Raw genomic sequence first — 25,215 nt, 5'->3', positions numbered from 1 at the left:
TTACAGAGCAAATATAGTGTAGCTGCCTTTGACACATATGTGGAAGAGAAAATTGTGTTTACAGGTTACCTTAATATACTTAGCATGCATCAGAAAGAGGGAATCTTGTTTTAAATTTGCCCAGCTCTTACATGTCCAGCGCAGGAGTAATTTTAGTCAGCTCCCCGCACATGTACCACTTCAGAAATCAGCATTATGACTGATGAACATCTGTTACCAAAGGGCACGGTTTATATGCCTTTGTAAATCTTGCTCTTTCTGTAATGGAAATCTATCACGATACCCTTCCTTCCCCTCCCCGAAGTTGGAATTCAGCATGATAATTGTTTCCTGGACAAAAAGAGTTACAAATCTGGGCGGAAATACTATTTTTCTTGTGTTTTGATGATTATATTGATGCAGATCTTTTTTTGACAAGCACGTTGTAGAAATAGAGCCTCACCCTACAATTGGTCTGCAGATGTGACACACCAGCAGTTTACACAAGATGAGGTGGGTGGTTCTTCCAGGTGACTTGTAAACCCGTGCTCCATGTTCTGGAAGGGATCGTCTATCACTGCAAGTCTTCCCACTGCACATAAAATTGTATCTATGGGGGTAGGGTAAGAGAGGAAGAGACTGTGGAGTTCTGAAGGTGCTGTTCATGAGGAGAAGCATTTGGAAATCAATTTTACTCTGCTCAGATTTCAGAAAAGGTTATCTGCTTTAGATAACTGTGAAAGCAGGACTAAGAAATTGAGAAGGAACAAGTCACGTAGGAGAGCTGGGAAGTATGAAACAAAGACTTGGCAGTACACTACTCCCCAGTAAAATTGCTTCTAAAAGCAGTTCCTTCTCTGCTGTTGCTGCTGGTTTGTGCTTCTTCAGGCCTTTGGAATCACCCTTCCTGGTCTGAGTTCCCCCAAACCCCTGTGTTTGATACGCTCTTTCTTCAGGTATGTGCTGTGACGTGGTTTTTTTTTGGTGGAAGGGGCGTGTGCTACATCACAGCTCTGTCACTGTCAAATACCTGCATCTCATTCCATATCAGTAATTTTTTTGTACATTTTTTTTTTTTAGGGTAAACATTTTTAGTGACTTCTACGCAGGGAAGGTGGTGGTGATTTTGCGCACTGCTCCATCATTCCCAGAGCAGATCAATGCTCCAAATAAGACGTAAAGCCATAGATTTTTCTCAACTTTACTTTTAGTAGAATAAAAAAAAAAAAAATCGAAACAAATATTTTACATTTTTTTAAATTCGTAATAGAAATTCCTCTTTGAGGAACAAAAAGCTGCGTCGAAGCTTTTTTCCCCAATCCCGCTTCCACTCTGCCAAAAATGAGCGGCGGTAAACCCGCAGACTGTCGTTTCCAATTGCTTGCGCACACCCCATTTACAGCGGTGTCCCGAGGGGAGGCCGCGCGCATCCCCGTGCCGCTCTTCCAGCTTTCCCGCCGCCGCCTTCCCCGGCAGGGACAACGGGACCCCCGTCCCTCCGGGAGGGGGCGGGATGGGAGTCCCGTTAACGCCCGGCACAGGGTAGGCAAGTTGTAACACCGCCAGGGCCGGCGGAGCGCGGCGGGAAGACGGGAGGAGCCCGTCCCATCCGCCGGGGCTCACCCGGGCGCGGCCTAACCCCGTCACAAACCTCCGCTCCCGGCCCTCCAGCTCGCCCCAAGCAGCGCTCGCTTGCGGCCCGGCGGGTGGGCTCTTTCCCCCCACTTCCCTTGGCGGGTCCCGGTAGCCCCGGCCCGGCCCCCGGCCCCCTCGCCTTGCGGCCCGGCCTGTCTCCCTCGAGCGGGCGGTGCCCAGAGGATCGCGGAGGCTGCTGGGCGGTCCCGCTCTTTTGACGCAGGCGGCGCAGTTTAGTGACGCGCGGCCGCCCGGGCGGGCGCTGTGTGGTTGGTCGGCCGGAGGGGGGGGAGGGGTGCGGCGGCTCGGCCGCGAGCGAGCGGGCAGCGCGAGCGGGCGGCGCGGGGCCGGCCGGCGCCGGGGAGCGTCAGCCAGGAGCGGGCGGAGGGCGCGCGCGTGGAGGCGCGGAGGGACGTGACAGGGAGCAGCGCGCGCCCGCTCGCCAGAGCGCGAGCGAGCGAGTGCGCGCGCGGAGGGGGGGGCGGGCGGGGGGGGTGGCGGCGCGGCGGGGAGGGGCAGGCCGCGGAGCCCCCGCGCCAGGCCGCGCCGCGCCGCGCGTGGCGGGCGGGAGGGAGCGGCGAGGAGGCCGGACCAGGCCGGGCCTATCCCTGCGGGGGCAGCCGAAGGGCCGGATCCCATCATGGCCTCAGGCGGCGGCAGCGGCAGCAGCGGCGGGGTCGGCGGCGGCAAGATCCGGACCCGGCGGTACCACCTGGGTGCCGCGAAGCCTCCCTATGTGAGGAGCAAGCAGGTGAGGCGCGGCGGCGGGAGGCTGCGGGTCACCCCGGGCGGGAGGGAGGGGAGGCCCCTTCGCCGGTGCTCCCCCTCCTTCCCTTGGCGCCCCCTTAGCCGCGGGAGGCGGCCCCGTGCGGCAGAGCCGCCCCTTCCCCCCTCCTTTGCCCACGTGCGAGGCTTTGGGCCGGGGTTTCCCGGTAGAACGTCCTGGGGGAAGGGGCGGGGGGGGGGGGCGGGGAAGGGTTTCCCGCCGGGGCCGCGGGGATTGTGGGATTTCCGGGCGCTCGCCCCGCTCCTGTTCCCGCCCCGCCGGCAGCCCCGGCCCGAGGGGGGCTCCTCGCCTCGCTTTTGTCTCTCCCTCTCGGCAGGGAGCAAAGGCGGGAGGAAGAGGAGGCGACGGCGGCAGGGAAGGGGTCAGTTCCCCCTTCCCCCGCCGTGCTCCTGGCCGCCCCGCCGGTGGGGTGTCTCGGCTCCCCCCTCCGCAGGGTGGTCGTTTTGTCTCCGGGCTGTCCCGACCCTTAACGACCCCTGGGCCAACACCAGAAGGAGCAGTCTGAGCAGTCTGCCCTTGCTGACGGCAGGCACCCATCTCGGGACCGGTGTCGTCCTCCCCTCCCCCCCGCCCTCCCGGTTAAATTGATGCCGGGTTACCGAGTGTAGTTTCTCTTCAGATTGAAGTGCATCGCTTCTAATATTTGCCTTTTTTTGACAAGTTTCAAATTGCAAACGTGTTTGTGAGGGAGCTATGTAAGTTAGGCGTCTTCGATTGGGTTTGTTTGGTTTTTTTTTTTTTTTTTTTGTAGGATACTGCATGCGGAACCCTCAGGTCTGCGTCTGGTAGTTTCTTCAGTCTCTTGGCTGTGCCTAAATGTGCTGATGCAGTGCAAGTGAAATGTAATTCATAAGGCGTTTGTTTTCCTTTGTATTGTAGGACAGAGTAGACGAATGACAAAAAACAGTTTTGTTAATTGCGAAGCAAAAATCCCGTGCTGTTTAGAGTGGCTGGAGGGGAAAAAAAAAAAAGCAGAGATCTTTCCCAGTTACCGTTTGCTAAGAAATTTCAAGATGCACCGAGACAGTGCTCTGGAAATGCCTTCCCCGTGTATTTAGGAACCTGAAGTTGCCTGTTCAGCCAAAACCTTTGCCTTATTAAATCGGTAACATAAGCACGGGGATTGAATGTTATATGCAAGATTGAGGGAGTGTTACGCACGAGTTGATGCTCAATTAGTTTTTATTATTTTGGAAGTACTAGACTTAGTCTTTTATATAGCATACTGATCAGCAGTGTTGTCCTTGTAAAGCTAGCATGGTGACGTTTCATACAAAGGATCACTACTGCACTTAAAGAGCAAATGTTGAAAGGTCTTACGTGAATGATAGAATTACGTTGAAATTACCGCGTTGCTTGTGTTGATAATACGTAGATAACTGAAGCCTTATGTGAGAATTTAAAATAATGAGCGTAGATGATTTTCTGACTCTTCTATTGTCTGTTATCTCTGTGTGTTTTCCAGTAGGTTTATTTAAACAATGTGCCAAAGCAAACACGTGCTTGGAGATATCTGTGGGATTCTGCCCAGAGAATGAATGGATGCTGCAAATTGAATACATTGATTAAATTAACAGTAATGGGGGAAAAAGTTGTAAAGATGAAATAAATAGGCAAACTGATAGATGTCAGGCATGTGCTTTTGTTATAATGGATAGCTTTTTAACCCTATGCAGCTCACTAACTTGCATTAAATAAAAAGATGAGCTCTGGGTAGATGGCTAACTTAAATTGGAATTAATTGGCAGGTGTTCTTGTTTTCAGTACAGTGTCCACCCTGCAGAAGTTTTCTGTGGTTTAGTGTTAATTGTCTCTCAGTAGTGAGTTTGGGAAGACATGAAAGTGCTCAGTGCAATCTTGACATGAGGTTATACCTCTGATTCTGATCCCCCTCTCCCCTAACTATTAACAATAAGCAGGTTCATAGAAATACTTTAATAGAACTGTTCTAGGTGCTCATGATCAAAACTGTGGTCCTGAAAACCCTCAGTCTCTTATCATCAAACTTCAAAGGTGCCTAAGCACTCTATGTAGTATAGCTAATAGCTTTAAAGATCCTAGGATATGTGATTTTGTTTTTCCACTTGCATGAGAGGTGATTAGTATGATGCCTGGCTCACAATTGTCTGCTTTCTGGATGTTGTTATTTTGCCACAGTCTCCTGGGGAGTTCAGTCAGGTGAGAATTCTCCGATCACACCCAACGTGTCCTGCAGAGTCAGTCTTCTATAAAATACAGCAACAGCTTTAGAAGACAGTTGGAAGAGGAGGTGCCACTGCTGCTTTTTAATGACTATTAGCTAAAGCATTTGTTCAGAATGTGGTAGACCCTGCTTCAGATTCCTTTTTTTTGCCTGGAGGGATCAACCTACATCTTCCACTTTCTGGGCGAATATCCCAGTCGCCAAGCTGTGTGTTGTCAGTTCTCCTGGCTGAAGCTGTGTTACTATCCAGAAAAAAGAATGCATGATTCACCGAGCCAGAAAGAGGATGTATAAGAAGATGTTGCCCTCCAAGACTGGAGACATGAGGGCTGTGATCCTTGATTTCAGAAGTTACTTGTTTTATCTTAGATGTTCCTTGGAGCAAACATGCACAGCCTAATATTTCCTGCCCTTTTCTCCCCAAATACATAATCATGAAACTTTGGAGCTGTGCTTCATTATGTTTGTGTGTGTTTTGTGTTTTTTTTTTTTTTTTTTTTTTTTTTTTTTTTAAACCATCCTCAAATAGGAGAGACGAACAGACACTGTCTGGAGGAGAAGACTGACTTCTGGAAGAAGGAGATATGGGTACAGATTCCCCCACTAGTGAAGGAACTAAACCATGGTATTTTCACCTTCTGAGCTAGCATCCTGCCTTATAAAAAGTGCACTGTCAGCAGCTTTATTATTAAACAAACTAACAAACAAAAAGTAGCAGCACTGCTAAGTAAAGATGGTGTAGACACAGCTACCATGAAGGTTTGTGGTGTGGGAATCCTCAGAAAGAAAAGAGCCTTTTCGTAGCTCTAGGTTGGGTGTTCTGGGGTTAGAATTGAGGAGTCCCTCCCCATTGACTGTGCATTCCTGGTGACTAAATGTTGACAGCTCCACGCTGAATGCGTTGACTTTAGATTATGCCGTGCTTAGCATTCTACCTGTTTACTCAGCCATCTCGTGCTGAAATACCCAGCCTCCTTTTGTACCGTGTAAGGAGCTTACACACTTGTGTTAAAATTACAGCTTCTTGGAGAGCTAAGCACATGCAAGCGAGGGAGCTGTTGTGTCCAACATCTGGGTTTCGTCTTCCGGATGTGGCCCCAGTGCTTCTAAATGCTGGTTTGTCCTGGTCATTTAGGTAGACTGATGATTGGATTTACTAGTGTGGATGTGTTAATGGGATGTTTACATTGTTGACTTATTAAACAGCTTCTAGTATAGTATCTGTATGTTCCTATTGTTAATTTTGCATTTAGTTTTGCACTTTTATGTGTGTGTGTGTGCGCACGCACACACTGGTTTAGCTTGAAATAGAGCCATTCTTATCCAGGTAACATATAGGTTTCAGAGATTCTAAATGTGACTTATAGGAAAAGAGACTAAAATAACTTCTTTGGTTATTTTTTATTTGGTAATTAACCATTCAAATGAAAGCGTCAAAGAACTTTGACTCTCCTGGCCTTTTAAACTGATAGAAGCAGATTTAAGCATGAGAAAAAACAATTATCTGAGAAGTCTTTATAACCTTCCCATAAACCTGTATGTTTATGTTAAGCTTCAGCTTAGAGCTGTTTGATATTAGAGATAATATTTGTCAATTGAAACTTCTGCTGGGGAGCAATAATTTTTTTTTTTTTTCTTACATGTGTATGTGCCAGTGCATATTTATAATGTAGATGTGCTACATCGATACGCAAGAATACAGTCCAAAGATGTTTTCCTTGATGAAACCAGCATACAGTTCTGCATGTTTGTAGTTGGTCTTGTGCTGATGTAGTTAGGGTATTACCTGAAAGAGGGGACCAGAAGACCATTAAAAGGCACATTTGCTGGTCCTGGTCATGAAAGCCTCTCTGGATTGGTGAGTTTCACAAAGTCACTTGAGACATCCTGTAAGTCTCTTCCCAGACAGAATAGCTACAGGATTGGGATCTTAAACTATATGCAGCAGTGCCTAAATCATTACATTATCACCTGTTACTGTCTGGAAGGTAGGCCAGCTGTAAACTATTGTTTGATGTATGCATGGGATTTTCTTGGTGGGCAGTGACTGCAGGCAGCGGGCAGAAGAAATCTTACAAACCACTGGGTTTATTTCAGGAGGAAATTTTGAAACTCTCATGCTAAAGAGTTCATAGAGTATCATATTGAGTAATCTAAACTAGGTAATGTTTCATAAACCTGAAGCAGGAAAATATTAATAAAAAAAAATCTTTATTAAGAATGTCCACAGAGACGTACACAAGTATAATTGTATTGGTTAACTCCTATCAATAGGCTTGCACCTTGAAGCATGCATAGGTGTTTGTATTTATATTTGTGTGCATCTCTGTGCTTGTTTTGGTTTAGTAGTAAGCTAGCACGTTGAGTGAAAATGAATAGATTTGAAGAAATGTTTAACGTGTATTTAAAGATTTGTTTTAAAAGAATGGGATAGTAGTTAACATCAGAGGTTTTGTCTCTGTCCCAGCAATATCAAATTGTATTAGTAAACCAGATGTTGAAATGTGGTACTTTGCTTTCTACTGCCACTGTAAACAAAAATGTATCCTGGTTGGGAAGAACTTCTTAAACTGAGATATTGACAGTTTTCTCTCATTTAGGCTAACAGTACTGTCAGTGGTACAACAAATTGTAGACGATGATTGCTGTAGCATTTTATTAATATTTGGGGGTTTGTCTTTCAAAGTGTTGTCATGACAGCTTTGGAGGCTGTGAAGTATTGGAGAAAAACAGTATTAGTGAGCGGTATCTTAGGAGAAGAAAAAAGCAGATGAAATAATTGACTGTGTTAGCTGGGACACTGCAAATTGCCTTTGGTTGCTGGCAGCACATCACTTCCTGTGAGTTATTTATTCTTCCAGTCAGTAATTAGAACCGGTTCGTGCTCCCCTGCCATGGAGGAACTGAGCTGCTGCTGATTCTAAGGACTGCGAGAGGACAGAGTTCAAAATCTCTTTAGCATGCCTAAAAAAGTTTGAGCAGAGCTATTTCAGATCGATACAGATGCGGGCTACCATAGCATCGTGTAAGAAATTCACAGCACAGTGGGATGACTCGCTCTGTGGACACAAGGTGAGCAGAGGATGTTGTTTACCTGAACTTTAGTAAGGCCCTCAGCATGGTGTCCCATGCTATCCCTGTAGTCCAGTTGGTGAAATACAGACTTGGTCAGGTTGTCTGTAAAGTGGTTGGAAAATTAGCAGGACCAGTGGCCTCAAAGGGTTGTGATCAGCAATACAAAGTTCCAGTGGCAGCCGATTGCTAATAGAGGCTCTCAGGCGTTGATATTGGGGCTAATGCTGTTCTGTGTCTTTACTAACAACCTGGGATGAAGGAATGGCATGCATCATCAACAGGTTCCCAGGTGATACCACACCTGCCCTGTGGTATCATGAAGGATGGGACTGCCATTGAGGGATCTCGATGGAACTGGTCTGCCAGGAACCTCATGAGGTTTGACAAAAGCAAATGTGAGGTCCTTCATCTGGGACAAAACAACCCCACGTACCTGCTGGACATCGAGTTGAACCTGAGTCAGCAGCATGCCCTTGAGGTGAAGAAGGCCAAGTGCATACTGGGCGGTATTAGTAAGAATGTGGGAAGGATGTTGAGGGAGGTATTTTTTTCCCCTCCACTTATCACTTTTAGGACTGCATCTGGAGTGTTGTGTCAAATTTTCGCCTCTCCAATAAAAAAATATGTTGACATACGGGAGTGAGTCTAGTTGAGGGCCACTAAAATGATTAGGGGGCCTGAGGCACATGGCTGAGAGAGCCGGATGTGTTCAGCTCAAGAAGAGCAAATACCTAACGAGAGTATAGAGAAGGTGTAGCAAGGCTCTTCTAGGACGTTTGTAGAAATAGGAAAAGGGACAATGGGACTCAGTTCGCAAAAATGGAAATTCTGATTTCATATTAGGAAAAATGTTTTAACTGTGAAGATAGCCAGCGTGTTGGAAGAACTGCCCAGAGAGGTCTACATTCCTGGAGGTGCTCAAAACCCAGGTTTACGCAGCCATGGGCAATCTGCTGTTCTGGGCTCTTCTCTGAGCAGGAGGTTGGAATAAGTGACCGTTGGGGTACCATACAGCCTCTGCGTGCGCATGGTTCTGTCAGTGCTGCTGCTGGACCACAGAGCACGCATAGTCATGTGGTTTCAGCATAAATGTCAGTGTTACTCTAGGTTGGTAATCCTTTTGTCGGTCCGTCCTCTAATTCTGTCTTCAGGGCTGTGCCGCTTGTTGAGGGAAGAAAAAATACCTCCATCGCACTGCTGCATTTTACCTAGAGTAAATTGCAAGGCTGCCCTCAAGAAGAGAATAACTAAGAGGCTTTTCTCTAGGGATGCTATTTTCCAGACCACTTTTTTTAAAGGTCTTCCGTTTTTTTAGTGGTAAATCATGTGATATGCGTTTCCATTTTTTTTTTTTTAATTGCAAAAACTCTGGGTTTTTTGCTTTTTAATGATCTGTGTAATCAATCCAGTATTTATTGTGTAGCTATTGTACATCTACAATACGCTGAATAGTGACATTTATACAGTCATGAGAGAAGGGAGGGGAGATGTTCCTCAGTATACGTTTCTCGGTGTGTACTACTGAGACAATGTAATGAAAACTCTCCTCTGTGCTTTTTGTAACATACAGTATAAGTCCTCAATGCTGAAGAATTACTAAGTGCCCACAATATTTTTCTAATGAAGAATTCCAGCCATTAGGCAGATTTTTTTATTACTTGTTTGGGTATTAAATTCCTTACCTATGCAGGTTCATGAACAACTACCCTAAATTTGGACATATTTCTTGTTTACCCTTATTTACAGATCTCTTGCTCCAGGTACCTTCCCTTTCTGCCACTACATTCCATATTTTTTTTTTATTTTATTTTATATTTATTTATAGTGCTGCTTTAAAGTCTTGACTTGCTTCGTCCTTACACCTAAACACTACAGGTATTATCTGCCTGTTACAACTGTCTAAATGAAGGTACAATTTACATGCACCTTGTAAGCCAAATAGATGTCAATTTTGCTGACAATTGAGCCACTTGAAGGTAATGTTATTTGCAGCTATTTGTCACCACCTCTGGTGGGAAACTGTTATACCACGACTTTGTTGGTGGAAGGAACAGTGTAAGTACTCTTTAAACCCCTTTAAGCCAAGACAGTTGGACCATCTGAAAACTGAAAGAAGGCAAGTATGAACTAGCTTGTTTGACTTTGCCTGAAGCACAAATAGTTTTGCAACTTGCTGATACAGTATTTGTCATTGTGGCTACTGTGGATTATTGTACAAAAAAAAAAATATTCATTAAAAGATCTTCTCTAACTGTGAGAGTTGCTTTTTGTTTTTGTTGGAGAGTTTACAAATACATTCCCCTTCTTTTGACAAGAAAAGACTTTAAATATTTTTCCTCCCCTTTGTCTAGGAAACATGACAGCACTAAAGCTTTCGTATTGGGACAGCAGTACTAATATTTCCGAGGGGGGAGTTTCCTTTGAGTTTCTACAACTCATCTCATAATTGCCTGTTGCCTTTAATTACAGTGCCTTTGTGTCTGTTTGGCTTGGTTGTGACCACCATGTTTTTTAAAGTAAGCATAAGTTCATCTTTACATTCACCTTTGTGGGGGAAAAAATGTGTATGCCAACACAGGGGCACCAATATGCACTGAAGTCCTACAGCTACAGTTTGAGCACAAACGCTGGTTTTGCAAATACCTGTGTCAGTAGAAAATTTTCAGTCTCCTTGCTGAGGTTGTTTATTATTGTCTCCATAGCTCTGCTCTAGGAAAGAGTTGTGTGAGTGTGTCCTGGAAAGCTGCCTGCTTTTGATTTTAGTTATGGTTGTAGTTTGAATCAAACTTTTTTGAAGCAGGTGAGTCTCACAACTCCTTTCCCTATTGGAGCTCAAGGTCTGGTGGCCTCCAAGGCAAAGAGTTAAACTGTTCAGCTGGCGTGTTCTTTGAGACTGGAATACAGGTCTAGTGCGGCACTGAAATATTTACGATAACAAAATATTAAATTGTTGAGAAAAAACTATACCAGTATGCACAAGCCTGTAATACAGGTGCATTTGTAGTTTAAGTCATCCTGAGCTAAGCAGATCTAAACAAGGTTAAAACTGCTTTAAATGTAGCTGTATTAGGGAATTACTGTGGTGCAAGTAGATACACGTTACCTTTAATAGTGCATCTGTTCTAATGTCCGCCCTTAGTACTTGTTATTAAACTTAGTTTACAGAGTTGTACAATATATACAGATTTGTAGATGCCATTACCTTCAGTCATTAAAAAAAAAAAACTCTATGTGTAATGGCAGTTTTTCATGTTACTGGTAAGAGAACAGTGTTTGGAGATACTGGTTATATGTTTGTGAGATGCTCTTGGTTCTGTCAGTCGAGCTGTGATGAAAAAATATGGCCAGAAAGTCACTATTGCTCCTTACGACTAAAGATTACTACCCTGCAGCAGAGGTGAGCCTACCTTGGATTTAGAGTTTCAGAATATTACCTTCAAATGTCAAAGAGTATAACAATAGTCACTGCTGCTGCAGCTAAAGCAGCTGTGCCCGAGAGACAGTGTTTTAGTTTCTCCTAGGCACCAATTCTTACATTTTTAAACCTGGTCAGGAAGTGGATGCAGCAGGGTTAAATGTGTCCTATTGAAAGTAATTGCAGGCTCTGCTAGTTTAGAGGAATTGTGAGTTTAACTTTTATATGCTAGACAATGTCTATATATGATACTTAAAAAGTAGGAAGGCTTTGAGTTTTGCTAAAACGTCAAATTATCACAGAGAATAACTAAAGGTGATTCTTTGGTTACTTCATTTTAACTTACATGTTCAATATTGTGAATAAGATAACATATTGAATGTGCAATAGGATTGACATTACTTTTTTCAAAACCACTAGCACATCACGTCAGCTCAGTTTGTAGATCAGCATGGATAGAAAAGATACTTCAGAGGGAGCAAGAGAGTACTTTGCTACCTTTTGCTAACACCACATTTAATTTAAAAATTTAATTTCAGTCGTCTTGTTTGAAGATTGTGATTTACTTTGGAGTGCCACTCCAAAATGGCAGGAATGAAATTTTGTAGCAGTAAGTACTTCATTTTGTGAAATATGCTTGAAGTTATCTATAAAGCCTTGTCTGCACTAGAAAGCATTGGACACGGGGGTGGACATCAGCAAGCTGTGAGTTGCCCTTGAATGGCACTTAACCACTGCTCAGGAGTTGCTGCAGAATTTGGCTTGCCCTTGGTTGTGTTTTGCATACATAACGTGTCCTCACTACTACGTGCCATAGATTAGCCTGCGATACCATGTTTGCTGGTGAGTGCTTTTAGGCAAAGCGGCACTGAAATGTTTAATTCGTTGCTAGGCATCTAGTATATTATAGGAGGTAGCAAATTTGTAGTATGGGGTATGATACCTTGAAAGCCTTTGTATGCATAGAGTTCTTATTTGCCGTAAATGCAAGAAAGAGGAAGAGTTTGCCATTTCTATTATCGGTTATGTTTGGTGATGCTGGAATACTGTAATGAATGGGGTCTTACTCTATAGAGAATACCTATAAATAAGATAGCCTCAACTGTGTATTTAAATCCTAAATAAAAAAATATATGTTATCATACTTTGCTAAATCTGATAACTTGTACTAATGGCCTTGTAAAGATCTGGTGCTATGGGAAGTGTATTTCTTGATCACTCTGACTTTGAAAACTTTAAACTTCTTGTCCATGCAGTTATGTCAGTTTGTTATCCTGATGCCGTGTGGTTTTATAGCTATTGTTGTACTTGTTAAGTAAAAATACTCAGTTTAGACTATAGGGTTCCCTTATAGGAAAAGAAAAATAGTCTGAGCAGCATTTCAGTTAATGTGATTCTACATGCTGTCTATGAAACTTAGCTGCAAGCACACTGCCTGCAGTCTTTCAATAAAAAAAATATTAACTATACTTAGAGTCTCTTCTTAGATTAAGAAAGAACTCCTTTAAAACTGCTTGCAAAGTTGTAAGTGAAAGTAGTCTCCTTAATTTTACATTTTTTTTGTTTTGATGCTGATAGATTTCTGTCTCAAAGTACAATACTGAACGTGTGCTCATCGCTGATTGCTACTGAGGATTAACTACAGCCTTAATGTAGTGCTTTCTACAGGGAGGGAAGGAAGAAAGGTGCCTTGCACTTCGTGCTCTCTTTTGTAATGTTTTCACTGTATCAACTAAAGGTGTGGACAAAACTTGAGATAAAACCATTCGGCATCTCAAGGATTTAACCTAGTGGGTTAGACACCAATTATCAGAGCATACGCTGGCTTTTTGCACTCAGATGGAAGTGATAATGATGGGTACAGATCTGCAAGCAGTGCCAGAATGTAAAACAGCACCTGAATTTCCCTGGGATGTTTCTTCTAAAGCTAACTAGTCTGAGGAAAAGAAGGCTTACTTCAAGCAAGAAGAAGGAAATACTGGCATCTGGAATCATACTCCCTTCTTCATGAGTTTTAGAAATAAATCTGAACTAGTCCACTTGCCTTAAATAAAATTGTTGTTTTTCAAATGTTACATAATTAATGACGTTCCTGTAACACATTGTTCATATTAAGTCATAAGTTTTATTGTCTTTTTTCTAAATGAAATACTAAACTGGTGTTCTACGTCCAAATTGAAACCACTCCCTAAATAGCAAAAGCAGAGTTAGTTTATGCCAGTAAGCCTGTGCTGCTGTGCGAGACAATGATGTTGTGTTTCCATTTCTATTCCTGCTTTTGCATCAGCACCCATGCAGCCACATGGTGAGCTGGACCAGTGACCTGATGCCCCAAGAGGGGTAGTCCTCGCTGTCACAGTCTATAGACGAATTTTTGGCTGGATCTGTTTGATAGAGTCCTGATACAGTTTTGTCATTTGGCTGCATGTATGTGCTAGCAGCAGCACAAGGGTGAGGTAAAGACAAGAAAGGGGCGACCTCTCTAATGGCAGTACGGACACAGGATGGTTAAAAGAAGGGAGAAGTTTTGTTTCTTCTGCCTCTTGTCCTGGCTGCCTGCTCTTGCTCGCTCTCTTGGGCCGGTTCTGGTGCACTGAGCCAGTTGAACTCATTAGTCCAGCAGAGAAACATGTACTTTTTGCCAGATTAATGAATTCGTCTAGTATGGAGAGTAGCCTGCTATGTGCCAGAGCTGGCATGAGGTAACTGTGGGGGATGGAGAGAGCACGAAAATTCCTTTTTGATGGCTGGAAGAGGTTAGATTGATCTGTTATATTGCAGTGAACTTCACTGTTAGGTGCAGGTTTTCTTTTTAAGGAGTTACTGATTCATATGTTTTAATAACTTTAACTTTGAAATGGGAAGCAAAGAAATCTCCAAGAGGCCTGGAGCTAAAATCTTTATGCTTTTCAGAGGTGTGCATACAATGAAGTGGAAATCAGCTCTTTTATCCAGTTGTGTATTTTGCATCTCTGACAAATTCATGTTAGTATATGACCTTTACATAATCACTATATCTATTTTTTTTTGTATGTCCTGTGTTGCATAGTGGAATTTACTTAAGCCTCTGAGACTGAAATTAACTCAATTACAAAAATAGATGTTTTCCAGTAGTGCATCATTGCTTAGAAGTCCTGCCAGCACTTTTGCCCCCTATGCTACACGAAAGACCCCTATGAGTTGGAAAAACTGTCCTATTCTCTAAATATATTTGGCCAAGAAAAAGCCTACTTGTAAGTTTGGAAGTCAAACTGTGGCCATAACCTATTGATTTTTCTTTCTTTATATAAATCCTCTGAAGAAAAGTAGTAAATTACAACACCTGTTTGTTTACTGGTTAGTATTTCTATCTACATATCTTTTGCTTAGTTGCATCTCAAAGCAATGTGCCTTGAGTAACTGTAGTTACTGTTGCTGTGGTGTTTGTATACATAGACTTAGATAGATCTAGCAGAGCTGCAGACACTTAGGGTGATGCACAGAATTTGAAAAACTATTCCTAAGCTACTGGATCTTTTCAGTGGATTGTTTTTGTTTTGTTTTGTTTTGCTTCCCTGCTGATATTTTAGGATGAGAATAGAGTATGAGTGCATTTAAGATGAGCAGACCACTGTTGGTACTGACAGCAGCTCTCAAACTGCTGAAATCAGTCAGTTAAGGACTAAAACGCTGCTATGTGCGGCCGGGATTGCCCTGTGGCATCTCCTGCCCATTCATGATACTAAGTTTGGTGCCTCTGTGGCCTGTCAGAAATGAGGAGTTATGAGTGTTAAAGCTGTGTGCCAGTGTCGCTTTTTCCGCTCCCAACCTGGGTTTGGGAACCAGAAGAGTTTTTGTGTGGTAGCGTGTTCGGTGTAGCTGTAGTGAATGAAGGTGTTCAAAAAGGGACTGGTATGTAATTGTGGCGTGAGGAGATTGGGATCTGAGCAGTCCGCTCAGATTTTGCTGGAGGAATAAGCCTGTTAGAGTTGTCTTGTGCCATGTCTTCCGTATTTCACCTCTGAAGATGTGTTTGCATCAGTGAGATGTGCGGTATCCTTGTAGAAGGATTAATGATGCCTGTGCAGGGAGATGGTAGTGCCAGGGAACCAGGGATGGACCAAATGCAGAGCTGTCAGTACAGGAGCAGTGGAGGGGGAGTGCTCTGCTGCTGGTGGGGTAGGCTTGTGTTGCATGTGCAGGGGGAGGGAAAGGGTGTTCAAACACCTGTGCTGAAGTTGAAAAATAAGAAAACTAAAAGTTAGTGTAAGATTAAAATGCCAGCTCTAAAGACAGTGTAAGGTGTGACACTTTGCTGGAATGTCCTGGCAAGAATATGGAGTGGGCATGTTTGAAAGTGTAGTTGGTCAGTGGTGCCTTAACTACCTGACTTGGACAGGAGTGCAGCCGTGGTGTTTTATGTATTGGCTTTCAACTGTGATGGGCAGGTAGAAGGTACCATAAGGAAATTTTCATATTCTTGATCCCCTCCCCATGCCTCCATATGAATGGGCATGCCTGGGGTGCGTGGTTTACTTTTAGCAGGGAGATGGTTTTTCTTAGTAAGATCTGTGTTTGATGATGGCTTGTTTATTATGCCTGTCTAGTTCTTTCACAATGCCTTTAATCAATATTTTCATTTAGGAGACAGAAAATGGAGGTGCATTTCTGTGTATTTTTCTTTTCCTTGCTTTGTCACTAAGCCAGCAGTATTCTGGAGCATAAAACTCTGCTGCTTGTCTTCCACTGTGCCAAAACCAGATGGAGCAGGCTATTAGTACTTGCTACAGTACGGCTGCGCTGAGCGAGTTCCAGCTCCTGGATTGGTTTGGGAAGTTAATCTGTGTTACCCAGATTAATCTTGAAGTGCTGATGATGTGGAGAATGCTAACAAGGCTGCCATATGCAAGAAAGGGTCAAACCCTTTAGATATGGATGGTAAAATGTCATCTTGGTTAATTATTAGTCTAGCTAGCTTCTCCAGTTACTCATTTGGATTACTAATGATTGGGTGTTTACTCTTCTGGATGCCTGTGACTTCTTCCATCTTGAGTCTCAGGTAGCTTTCAGACCTGGGAGGATTTCTTTGGCAAGAGAATCATACAGGCCTATTTTATGGGCAATAATATCTGATCTCTGATGAAGAAACTTTCTAGCAATGCAGTAATGCTTAGTTTTTTGGAAAGAGCATTGCCTTGGATGCGGTTTGTGTCCTGACCGTTTGCTCATTTTGGCAAATTTTAACTCCTGTGTGTTCCCTATACTCTTTTATTCATAGCAGCAAAATATTTGCCCCCAAAAAGGGTGACAGCGTGTCAAGGAGAAAGGTGGAAATGAGGGGCTGGGGATAGAGTAGGGAGTGCCTCTCGTGCACTGAACTGTTTGTGAACTCTGGTATTACATGCAGTTAGTATTTTTTTGTTGGAAAACTGAGGCTTAGTATTTATGTAGAATAGCAGCAACATCCTGAGCATGGTGTGTGCTTGTGTGCATCTTAGTGTGGCAATTGTGATGGATATGTTTATTAGGCTGTATTCTGTCCGGTTTAAGCTGTCTCTGGATATTTACTGTCTTTGTGCAAGTAGAAGATTAAATTACAGATCATTATGAAAAATGTCAAATTGTAAATTAAGATGACTTTCTTTCTGTCAAAGGCTTTTTGTCTTCTGTCTTCCCTTCATCCTCTTTCCCTGCCCGCCTCGTAACTCCAGATTGAAGGGTGTCTAATTTGTTTGTAACTCCTGTAAGTTGGTGTTTGCATTATCATGTATGAAAGACTTGAATAAATGATACAGGCTTCTATTTTCATTTGCATGCTAAATTTTTTAAGAAAGTTGAATACAGTAGAGTTCTTGTCTCAGAATTGTTTACTAGACTGTAACTATTACACATTCAAAGAATATTCTCAATTTTCTACACCTGAGTGATAATTTTGACTAGAAAATTTTGTTGCCTAAACCCAGAATAACTACCCTGCCAGAGCCTTTGATATGCGTGTCAGCAACTGGCAATGGAGTTCAAGAAAAATCTGTTAAACTCTTGTTACTTTTCAGTTTCCAAAGTGTTGAAATTGCTGAGCTAGCTTTCACGTTTGCTTGCAGAGGTTAGCAGCTTGTTCTGTGGCTGCAGTCAGTGTAAGAGGGATGAAGCTCCATGCTGCAAGCGATCTGCTGCGTGGGGCTGAGATTTGACAGGAAGGTGTGTTGAAATTTTGAGGGCATGACGGGGAACAAGTGACTGCCAAAAACAAAATGGTAAATAAGTATTTCTTAAACATAGAATGTAAGCATTGCAAATAACTGGTAAATGTCAAAAGGGAAATGGCTTTTATGTATTCAGTAGTTGCAGAGTATTAAGGTTTGGGCATCCAAAACTTTAATATACCACAAAATGAAATTTGATCAAAATCGTTCTATTTAACAGATGCCTCACTACAGGACTATTATTCAACTATAGCTGTTTCTTCCAGGATTTCTTTCAGGATACCCTGACTGTTCAGAGCATAACAGTGGTTTTTTGATACACGTTGTTACTGCAGTTCAGCATTAGAAAAATTAGAAATATTTAAGTTCTCTGATTTTAACAGCTATTATGGCCATCACTATCACTGTAGATAATTGCTGAACTTGTGTTTTTGATGGTTTTTCAAGTGAAGGCATTTAGAGGAGGAGCCCTCAAAAAAAGTACTTACATCAGGAGTCATATAGAAATAGAATTTCCTGATGACCTTGTGACTTGACAAGCCTCTGGTGGACTTCGGCTGAAATTTCAGAATTTTGAACATTGCCAAGGTCACTGGGAAGTGTAGAAACTGATAGGTTAGTAGTAAATCAAAGTTAGGTGAATTTTTGTCATGCGTGTCCCGGAAGTATAGAGATCCTATGTCAAGGATCAACGCCCTGTATCTTATTCTCGTACTAAATATTTGCTATCTAATGTCTGTGTTCAAGGTCTATGCAAGGTTGTATCCCAGCATATGCTGTTGACTGCTTTTCTGTAATTAACAAGTGTTTTTTTCTTTCAAGCAGGGAATCATTAGCAGAGTTACAGAATCTGTGAAAAACATTGTACCAGGATGGTTACAGAAGTATTTCAATAAAAGTGAAGATGAATATGTAGATACAAATGAATCTACAAACCAGGAAGAGAATCCAGTAAACTATCACCATGATTATGCAAATGAAGATACCATAGTGATTGATGGGAGAGTCACGCCTGAATCAGCAAGAATTAATTTAGAAGGTATGTGAAAAATCATTTAGTATTCTGGCCATCTGTATTTATTCACAGATTTCTAGTTTTGAATTTAAATTTCTAAGGGAAGCTGGAAGGAGCGTTTTGACAGAATAATAAAAGATAAAAAACCAAACAAAAACAGCAACAAAAAACCCCAAAAGAACCCTTACACAAAACAAAATGCCCCCCAAAAAAACAAACAAAAAACCCCCAACAACTGTTTGTGAAACTGTCTTAGCTTTAAACTGTAAACATAATTGTGAAATATACTGAGGGTTGCCTTACAGCTCTTGGAAATCATCAGTTAACTACAGGTAGTCAGTTAGCCAGGTGCAAAATATTGATAATATTCATTTGCAAGCGTGCTGGGTTACATTTTCTTAAAAGGTCTGGAGTGAAAGTCTATCTAATTGCCTAAGGTAATAAAAACATTAATTTGTTTTGTTGTCCTCAAAACAAACGACCAGATGCTAGAATGCCAGAGGATAATTCCTTCTCTTGGCCTGACTTTTTTTCTCCTTTGGGCTTTTTCAATCAGTTTAGTAAAGTTCCTTGTTAGTTTAATGGAGAACTGGAGAACTTGGTTTATGACATTAATCTTTTTGAAATATTTGGTAACATTAAGGTGTGTGCCTGGCTGGCACGGGCTCTTTGAAAACCTATTTGGACCGTTGGCAAAGAAGTTTGGAACCCCTTACTTTACTTTATAAAAGATGAATCTGTGTTTTATATTTGTGCCTCTCACCGTTTCTGTAGTTCTCCTCTGTAAATTTGCATATGCTCTCATTTGAGTTTCTCTTAAATTAGCAGGTTTGTGGAACTTAAGTTTTAATAAGGAGAGAAGTTTTGTCTGAGCACGTGTACGTAACCATCTGTGTGGAAAGTCAGTTGCTTCTGTTGTTGGCAGAATGAAAAATAATGAGGAAATACCTTTGTCACCAATGTCATCTAATTGTAAATAAGGAGCTTTATTGCTTTCTGTGTAGCTGTAGCTTAAGAGTAAGTTTGGATAAAGGAATAGAGGAGGTCTTCATGAATGAGGAACACATGTTGGCTTTCCTGAAGAACTGTGTGAAAGGACCTTTCAGTAAGAACAGCTGCACAGCAAACTTTCTAGCTCCAAGAAATCAGGAGCAGATGGATACCCTAGAACCTTTAGTAGCTTGTGTTGCAGCCTGTGGATATTGCAGACCAATCATTCTTGCTATAGTTAATAACATTTTTTATTATTACTACTATTACACTTTTAGAAAGCCTGTTTCTTCAGCGCTGAGGTACGAATGTGCTACAGCCTGTATTGCTTTGCTTTGCCAGACTTCAGCCTGATAACAATTTTTTTATCTTGAACAAGAGAGTCCTGAAAATCTGCCATTGCTTTGGAGAACTAATTACTAGTACTGCTGTGATTATGAAGATCGAACAAGCTAGTTTAAGCTTCAGTGCAAATACCAAGAGGATAGTGACTCAAAATCATATTCATACCCAGAATTCCTGAGAGAGACTGTCGTCTTACATGGATATTAGGCAAGATATCCATTAATAGCTGTTCTGTTCATGTGGCAAATTGGAGCTGTGAGACCACCTCTTGCAGGACGCTGGCAGTGTTTACAGACCCTTTGGTTCATGAGGAAAAAAATGCCCATATTGCAACTGGGGCCACAATGCTTACTTGTCCTTTGTTCCCAAATCTCAAAAGTTAATGGATGGGAGATAATGTTTTGCCTATTGCATGGCCTGACATGGTAGAATTTGGGAGGGGGCACAACAATACCAAAACAAACAAAACCACCCAAAATCTATGCAAGTACACATTTTCATGTTATCTACTGAGATTAACATCATCTTTGTTACAAGATTAGATAAACTGTAGAGTTGTCTGTAACTTGCCATGTAATCTCGAATTTTGGAAAGCTTATTGCAAGCTTTGTCTGCAGAAGAAGGAATTTATACATGTTTGATTTAGTGAAAGACCCAGTGTTCGAGTACTTGAGCATGGGATCAGAGTTTGGTGTTGTAAAACCTCATCATTAACTACTTATGTGATATTAATACTTAGTATTGCAAGCAGCGTTGCTGTTGTAATCAGACAGTTAGATGAAACCCTATCTGGGTGAGGAAGAAGTTAAATTCGGCCTCTCTATTTTTGTGCTTAGAACTTGGCAATAGCATGACTGTTGATAGAAAACAGGTTTTGGCTTCCATGCGCTTGCCTATAGAAAAGCTAATTGTCTCCCTGTTCTTCTTTAGAACCATCCACGAGTAGATCTGCATTGAACTTCTCAGATGTGTTAACAAGGCCCTCTCTTCATCGGAGCCATTTGAACTGTACCATGTTGGATTCCACAGTACCACATTGTCAGCCCTCTACATCTTCTTCACTTGGCATTGGCAGTCCTGGACTGTCTCTTGTAAAAGAAATAAAAGATTCTACCTCTCAGCATGATGATGATAACATCTCAACAACCAGTGGTTTCTCCTCTAGAGCATCTGATAAAGGTAACTTTCATGTTCTCCAATTGATTTTTTTGGTAACATAAAGTACTTTGCATTCTTTAATATTCCACATCACCTTGGTAAATAAAGCAGGTGAATGTCAGCTTTGGATCATAGAGTTAAATTTAGTTTTTAGTATTTTAGAAATATATAATCCTGTCACCTTTTTAATATAACCATGCATTGGGATACGTTTATGAGACCCTGATGTTACAAAGATTGGTGCTGATAAACACTTCTAGCTATAGATTATCTGTAAATTTTGACCTGGGATGGTAGGAACTAAAGATGACTGGCTGTAGCTCAACAGCTAGGTTGATTGCCTAGAAAGAAGAGTGACTCAGAATGTCTAACTGACAGCTGGTTAAATGTGAATAAATACAGGCGACAAAAAGAAACACAAGGTGTTTTCACCAAAAGTCAATAAAGGAACTATTCTGACTGAACTAGTTTTGGGCTACTTTTTTTGCCTCTCTTGGTAGAAGGCATCAGTTGTCAATACTGCCATGTCTTTTGGCTGTCTACGTTCAGTAAAGAATGTACATTTTAAATAAAAAAAAGGGGGGGGGCAACAAAAACAAACATCCAAACATTGTATTGATGTAGATGGGGACCTAGGTGATCTCACTGAGAAAGGGCAAACAGCAGGTTTGCAGCTTTTTCTAGTCCCCCGTATAAACGGGGATTGAGGCATGGTCAGCAAGTTTTCTGGAGAACATATTTTTACAATTCAGAGTAGATGTTGCTGGGGTTTAGCAATATAACCTGAGTTTACTTGAACTTTCTGGTGTGTCTCCATAAAACATACATGGAAAACAGGTCGTTAACTCTCGTAGTTTAGCCTTTGTGGAATTTTTCAGGTTTAAAACCTGTGCAATTCTGACCTATGCTGGCCTCCAGCCCTTTACCAACCTAGGAAAACCTTTGTATCATTATAGATGTACCAGTGTTTATGCAGTTCCCTTTTATTTTACCATGAAAGAAGAAAAAAAATAATTGCTCTGTATCGAAAGCACACTATTAACATGATTTGCATGCTTTGGAAAGATTACTGAAAGGTAACGTATTTGCAGTTCTGTGAACAGATTTCAAGTTCAAGGTTGATACTTGGTTTTCATACCATATGTGAAATTGATCTGTTCGAAGAACTCTGAAGGTTAGATTGCTGGAGAAATGATTGTTAGGGGACTTTTTCATTCTGTAAGACTTATTTTTCTGTATTAAATAACTCTGGAGTTAGTGTCATCTTTAATATTAAATTTCGCTGTGTACACAAGGCATTTACACGTAGTGTATGTCATTTTGGCAGATATCACAGTTTCAAAAAATACTTCGGCACCGCTGCTCTGGTCCACAGAGGCTGAAAGATCTCATTCCCTCTCACAGCATCCTGCAGCTAGCTCTAAAAAACCTGCATTCAATTTATCTGCTTTTGGATCTCCCTCTCCTGTAAGTACTGCACAGTATTAATTTTAACCAGTTTGAATGCGTAGCCATTTTACTAACCACTTATAATACCTTTCTGTAGTCACTTGGAAACACTTCTCTCTTTAAGACAAGCCAGCTTGGGGATTCTCCATTTTACCCTGGAAAGACCACCTACGGTGGAGCGGCTGCAGCAGCAAGGGAGACAAAAGCGCGAATTGCTCCTTATCAGGTATGAGAGTAGTAGTGCAGTGTGAGGGAAAATGTGATTTGAAATACAGAAGGGCTGGCACTGCCAGAAGAGCTGTGAGCAGGGACCTGAAAATGCGGCAGCAGTTCCTATTTTGCCCTCTCAGCCTACAACAGTAGAAAAGAACAATTTATGTTTAAATTTTTTTTAACAGTTTACATAGAAATACTTGTCATAATGCACAAGAATGACAGTAGCATCTTAGGTTCTGGCTAGTTGTTTGTAGTTGGGATTTCCTCTGTTGTTATGTCTCTTAAATTACATTTTCTGCCATTGCCTGCCTCTGTATTATGTTAAAATAACATTTAAATAAAAACAATGATGGCATAACTTTGAAAACTTGTGTTTACAGTAGCAAAAGCTACCTGCCTGATACTTGTCTGTAGATCTTACACAAGCATGCCTACACTCATGCTATGAATATATTGTATAAAATGGTGCACTCTTTACTATAGTAGTATTTGAAAGGCAACTTTGCTGATCCTTTGCTATTCTATTACCTAGAGGGAGGCATGCAATCCTAAATGCAATCTCAAGATAAACAATAAAATGCTTTCTATTTTAATATCAGTGACATAGCTCTTTTCAAGAGTTACTTGTCCCTAAGAGTTCTTCGTGTTCTAAAATGAACCAGCAAATTAAAAATGCTGACAACTCTCAGTAGCCAGAGTTGAATCTAAAGGGAGTCAATAAAATCTGGTTTGGTTGGAATGTGTTTAAATTAAAATGACCTTTGTTTAAAAAAAACTAATAATCAAAAGTTGAAAGGAACTTCATTTATGGAACTGGAAATAATAGTTTGCTGGACCTATTCTGTCAGTCCATTTCTACAATGGAACAAGGGGACCTACAAGTTCCTGACTTCGGGGAAACCTTGAAAACTTGTGGTTAGTTCTGACTTGGTGTTAAATCAAACTTCAGAACATGCAAAACTTCCTGTAAACTAGGAGCTCTCTTTGTTCAGCTATTTTTATTTTTTCAAAATAAATGTGGATTACGCTGAAAAGAGGAACCAGATTACTAAGCTTTTAAAGGAGAGACTAGCTTGCTTGTTGCTGCATGCTGTGGATTACAGTGAGTCTCGCTTGTGTTTTTTACATGCTGTATGGTCTGTTTCCTGTCTTGACATAGCAGCATGGTAAGCATGATGTTACAGGAGGGGTTTAACATAATGAAAAAAAAAAAAAGTCACACTGAAAGAAGCTTTTTTTTTTTTATTAGTATATTCAAAGTCATGTGATGCAAATAGTTTACTTTTTCACTGAAATATGTTTAGATCTGTTAGAGTTCAAATCAGATCTTTTTAAACAGAGTAAAAGGATCTACAGTCAACTGTAATCTTGGTGGGGAAGGGAGGAAATGAGAGAAGTAAAACTAGAAATTCCTGATGATGATTGTATACATTGGTTTTAAGAAGGTATGCTTACACCATCATGAAACTCTGAGATCTGTTTTGTTACTGAATGGGTTTTCTGCAGCACAAGCTGGTTTTTTTTTTTTCAGTTCTGTTTTCCTCATTACTGCTTCAGAGACCCTACAGGCCTAACATCTTCTGTTTTATGACCTTTTACATTTAAGTATTTCTTTTGTTGCTTTATTGCGTGTGCAAGATGTGTGGGGCCCCACTTTAAACTTCTATAAAGTCAGCAAAGTATATTTTCTTATTCGTAGCTTGAATGCCCAGTGAGTACATTTTTCTGTGTCATCACAAGAGTATTGGTTATATCATCAGTGTAGCCATCGGGCATAAAATACATGCATGTTTAATTCAAAATCAAGCAGCATAACATTTGCAATGCTAATTTTTCAGCCCCCAGTAAGAAGACAAATGAAAGCTAAACAAGCAAGTGTGCAATCCTACGGTGTGACAAGTTCCACAGCACGGCGCATCTTGCAGTCCTTGGAGAAGATGTCAAGTCCTTTGGCGGTAAATGGAACTCCTTTTAATCTGCTTTATTTCATGTGTTTGAAAAACATAGTAAATGTGCCAGTATAGGATGAAGATCTTCCTTATGTAGTGTCCAGTTTGATTTATTGCACTTTTTTTTCAACAGGATGCTAAAAGGATTCCGTCTTCTGTTTCTAGCCCGCTGTCTTCTGTAAGTTGATCACAAAACCCCTACATTTTTGTTGGATGGAACCCTCTCTTAGGAAAAAAATCATCCTCTAATATTTAGGCTTTTTTTCCCCTTTAGCCTGTGGACAGGAGTGTGCTGAATATTACTGGCTTCCAATCCAAACGAAAACAGGTAAGAACCAGTAACATCTTAAGCTGAGATTGAATGTCACAAACCTCAATGACAGCATACACATGAATTCAAGTTAATATTAGCATTATGTGAATTGTAGCTGTCTTGGCTGTGTGGAAATTGCTAAAAATGTCTTTTCTGTCCACACTAGATGAAGGACTGTGAAGATTACACAGGTTAAGAATTATATTACCTTTATGTGGTGGTGTCTTGATATGTCAATCAAGAACAACTTCTCTAGAACACACAAAGTAGTTTTATCTTGTTCTGCAACTTGGGGTTAAGTTGCATGTTAATCTTTCTATTTAGGAAAGCTTTCTCTTGCAGAAATGATCAGAAATAGGGGAATACTGATTGATTGATCACACAGACCTTGTGCAGATTTCTGTGTTCACTTTAAGCAGAAAAAGAATATGTTTTTTATTACTGCTCAAAGTAAGGAGAAGGAAAATTGTTAAATGTTGTCACTTCTGTAACCTTGTGTTCCTA

General features: G+C 41.4%; 1 protein-coding gene across 1 annotated transcript in view; it reads left to right on the top strand.

The window, feature by feature from the left end:
• Positions 1–2,254: 2,254 nt before the first annotated feature.
• Positions 2,255–25,215, top strand: part of NUP153 (nucleoporin 153) — a gene marked incomplete at its 5' end in the record, with an annotated part of 48,138 nt that continues 25,177 nt past the window's right edge. The window contains 8 exons of the mRNA XM_082499192.1: positions 2,255–2,365; positions 18,102–18,315; positions 20,557–20,805; positions 22,112–22,251; positions 22,331–22,459; positions 24,288–24,404; positions 24,532–24,576; positions 24,673–24,726. Of these exons, the coding sequence (XP_082355318.1) occupies positions 2,255–2,365; positions 18,102–18,315; positions 20,557–20,805; positions 22,112–22,251; positions 22,331–22,459; positions 24,288–24,404; positions 24,532–24,576; positions 24,673–24,726 (1,059 nt within the window). The remainder of the gene's footprint in view (positions 2,366–18,101; positions 18,316–20,556; positions 20,806–22,111; positions 22,252–22,330; positions 22,460–24,287; positions 24,405–24,531; positions 24,577–24,672; positions 24,727–25,215) is intronic.

This window comes from Vanellus vanellus, assembly GCF_965231255.1.
Source record: "Vanellus vanellus genome assembly, chromosome: 2".
Classification (NCBI taxonomy): Eukaryota; Metazoa; Chordata; class Aves; order Charadriiformes; family Charadriidae; genus Vanellus; species Vanellus vanellus.
The sequence above is the reverse complement of the archived record's forward strand: the minus strand, read 5'-3'. Positions and strand labels throughout refer to the sequence as shown.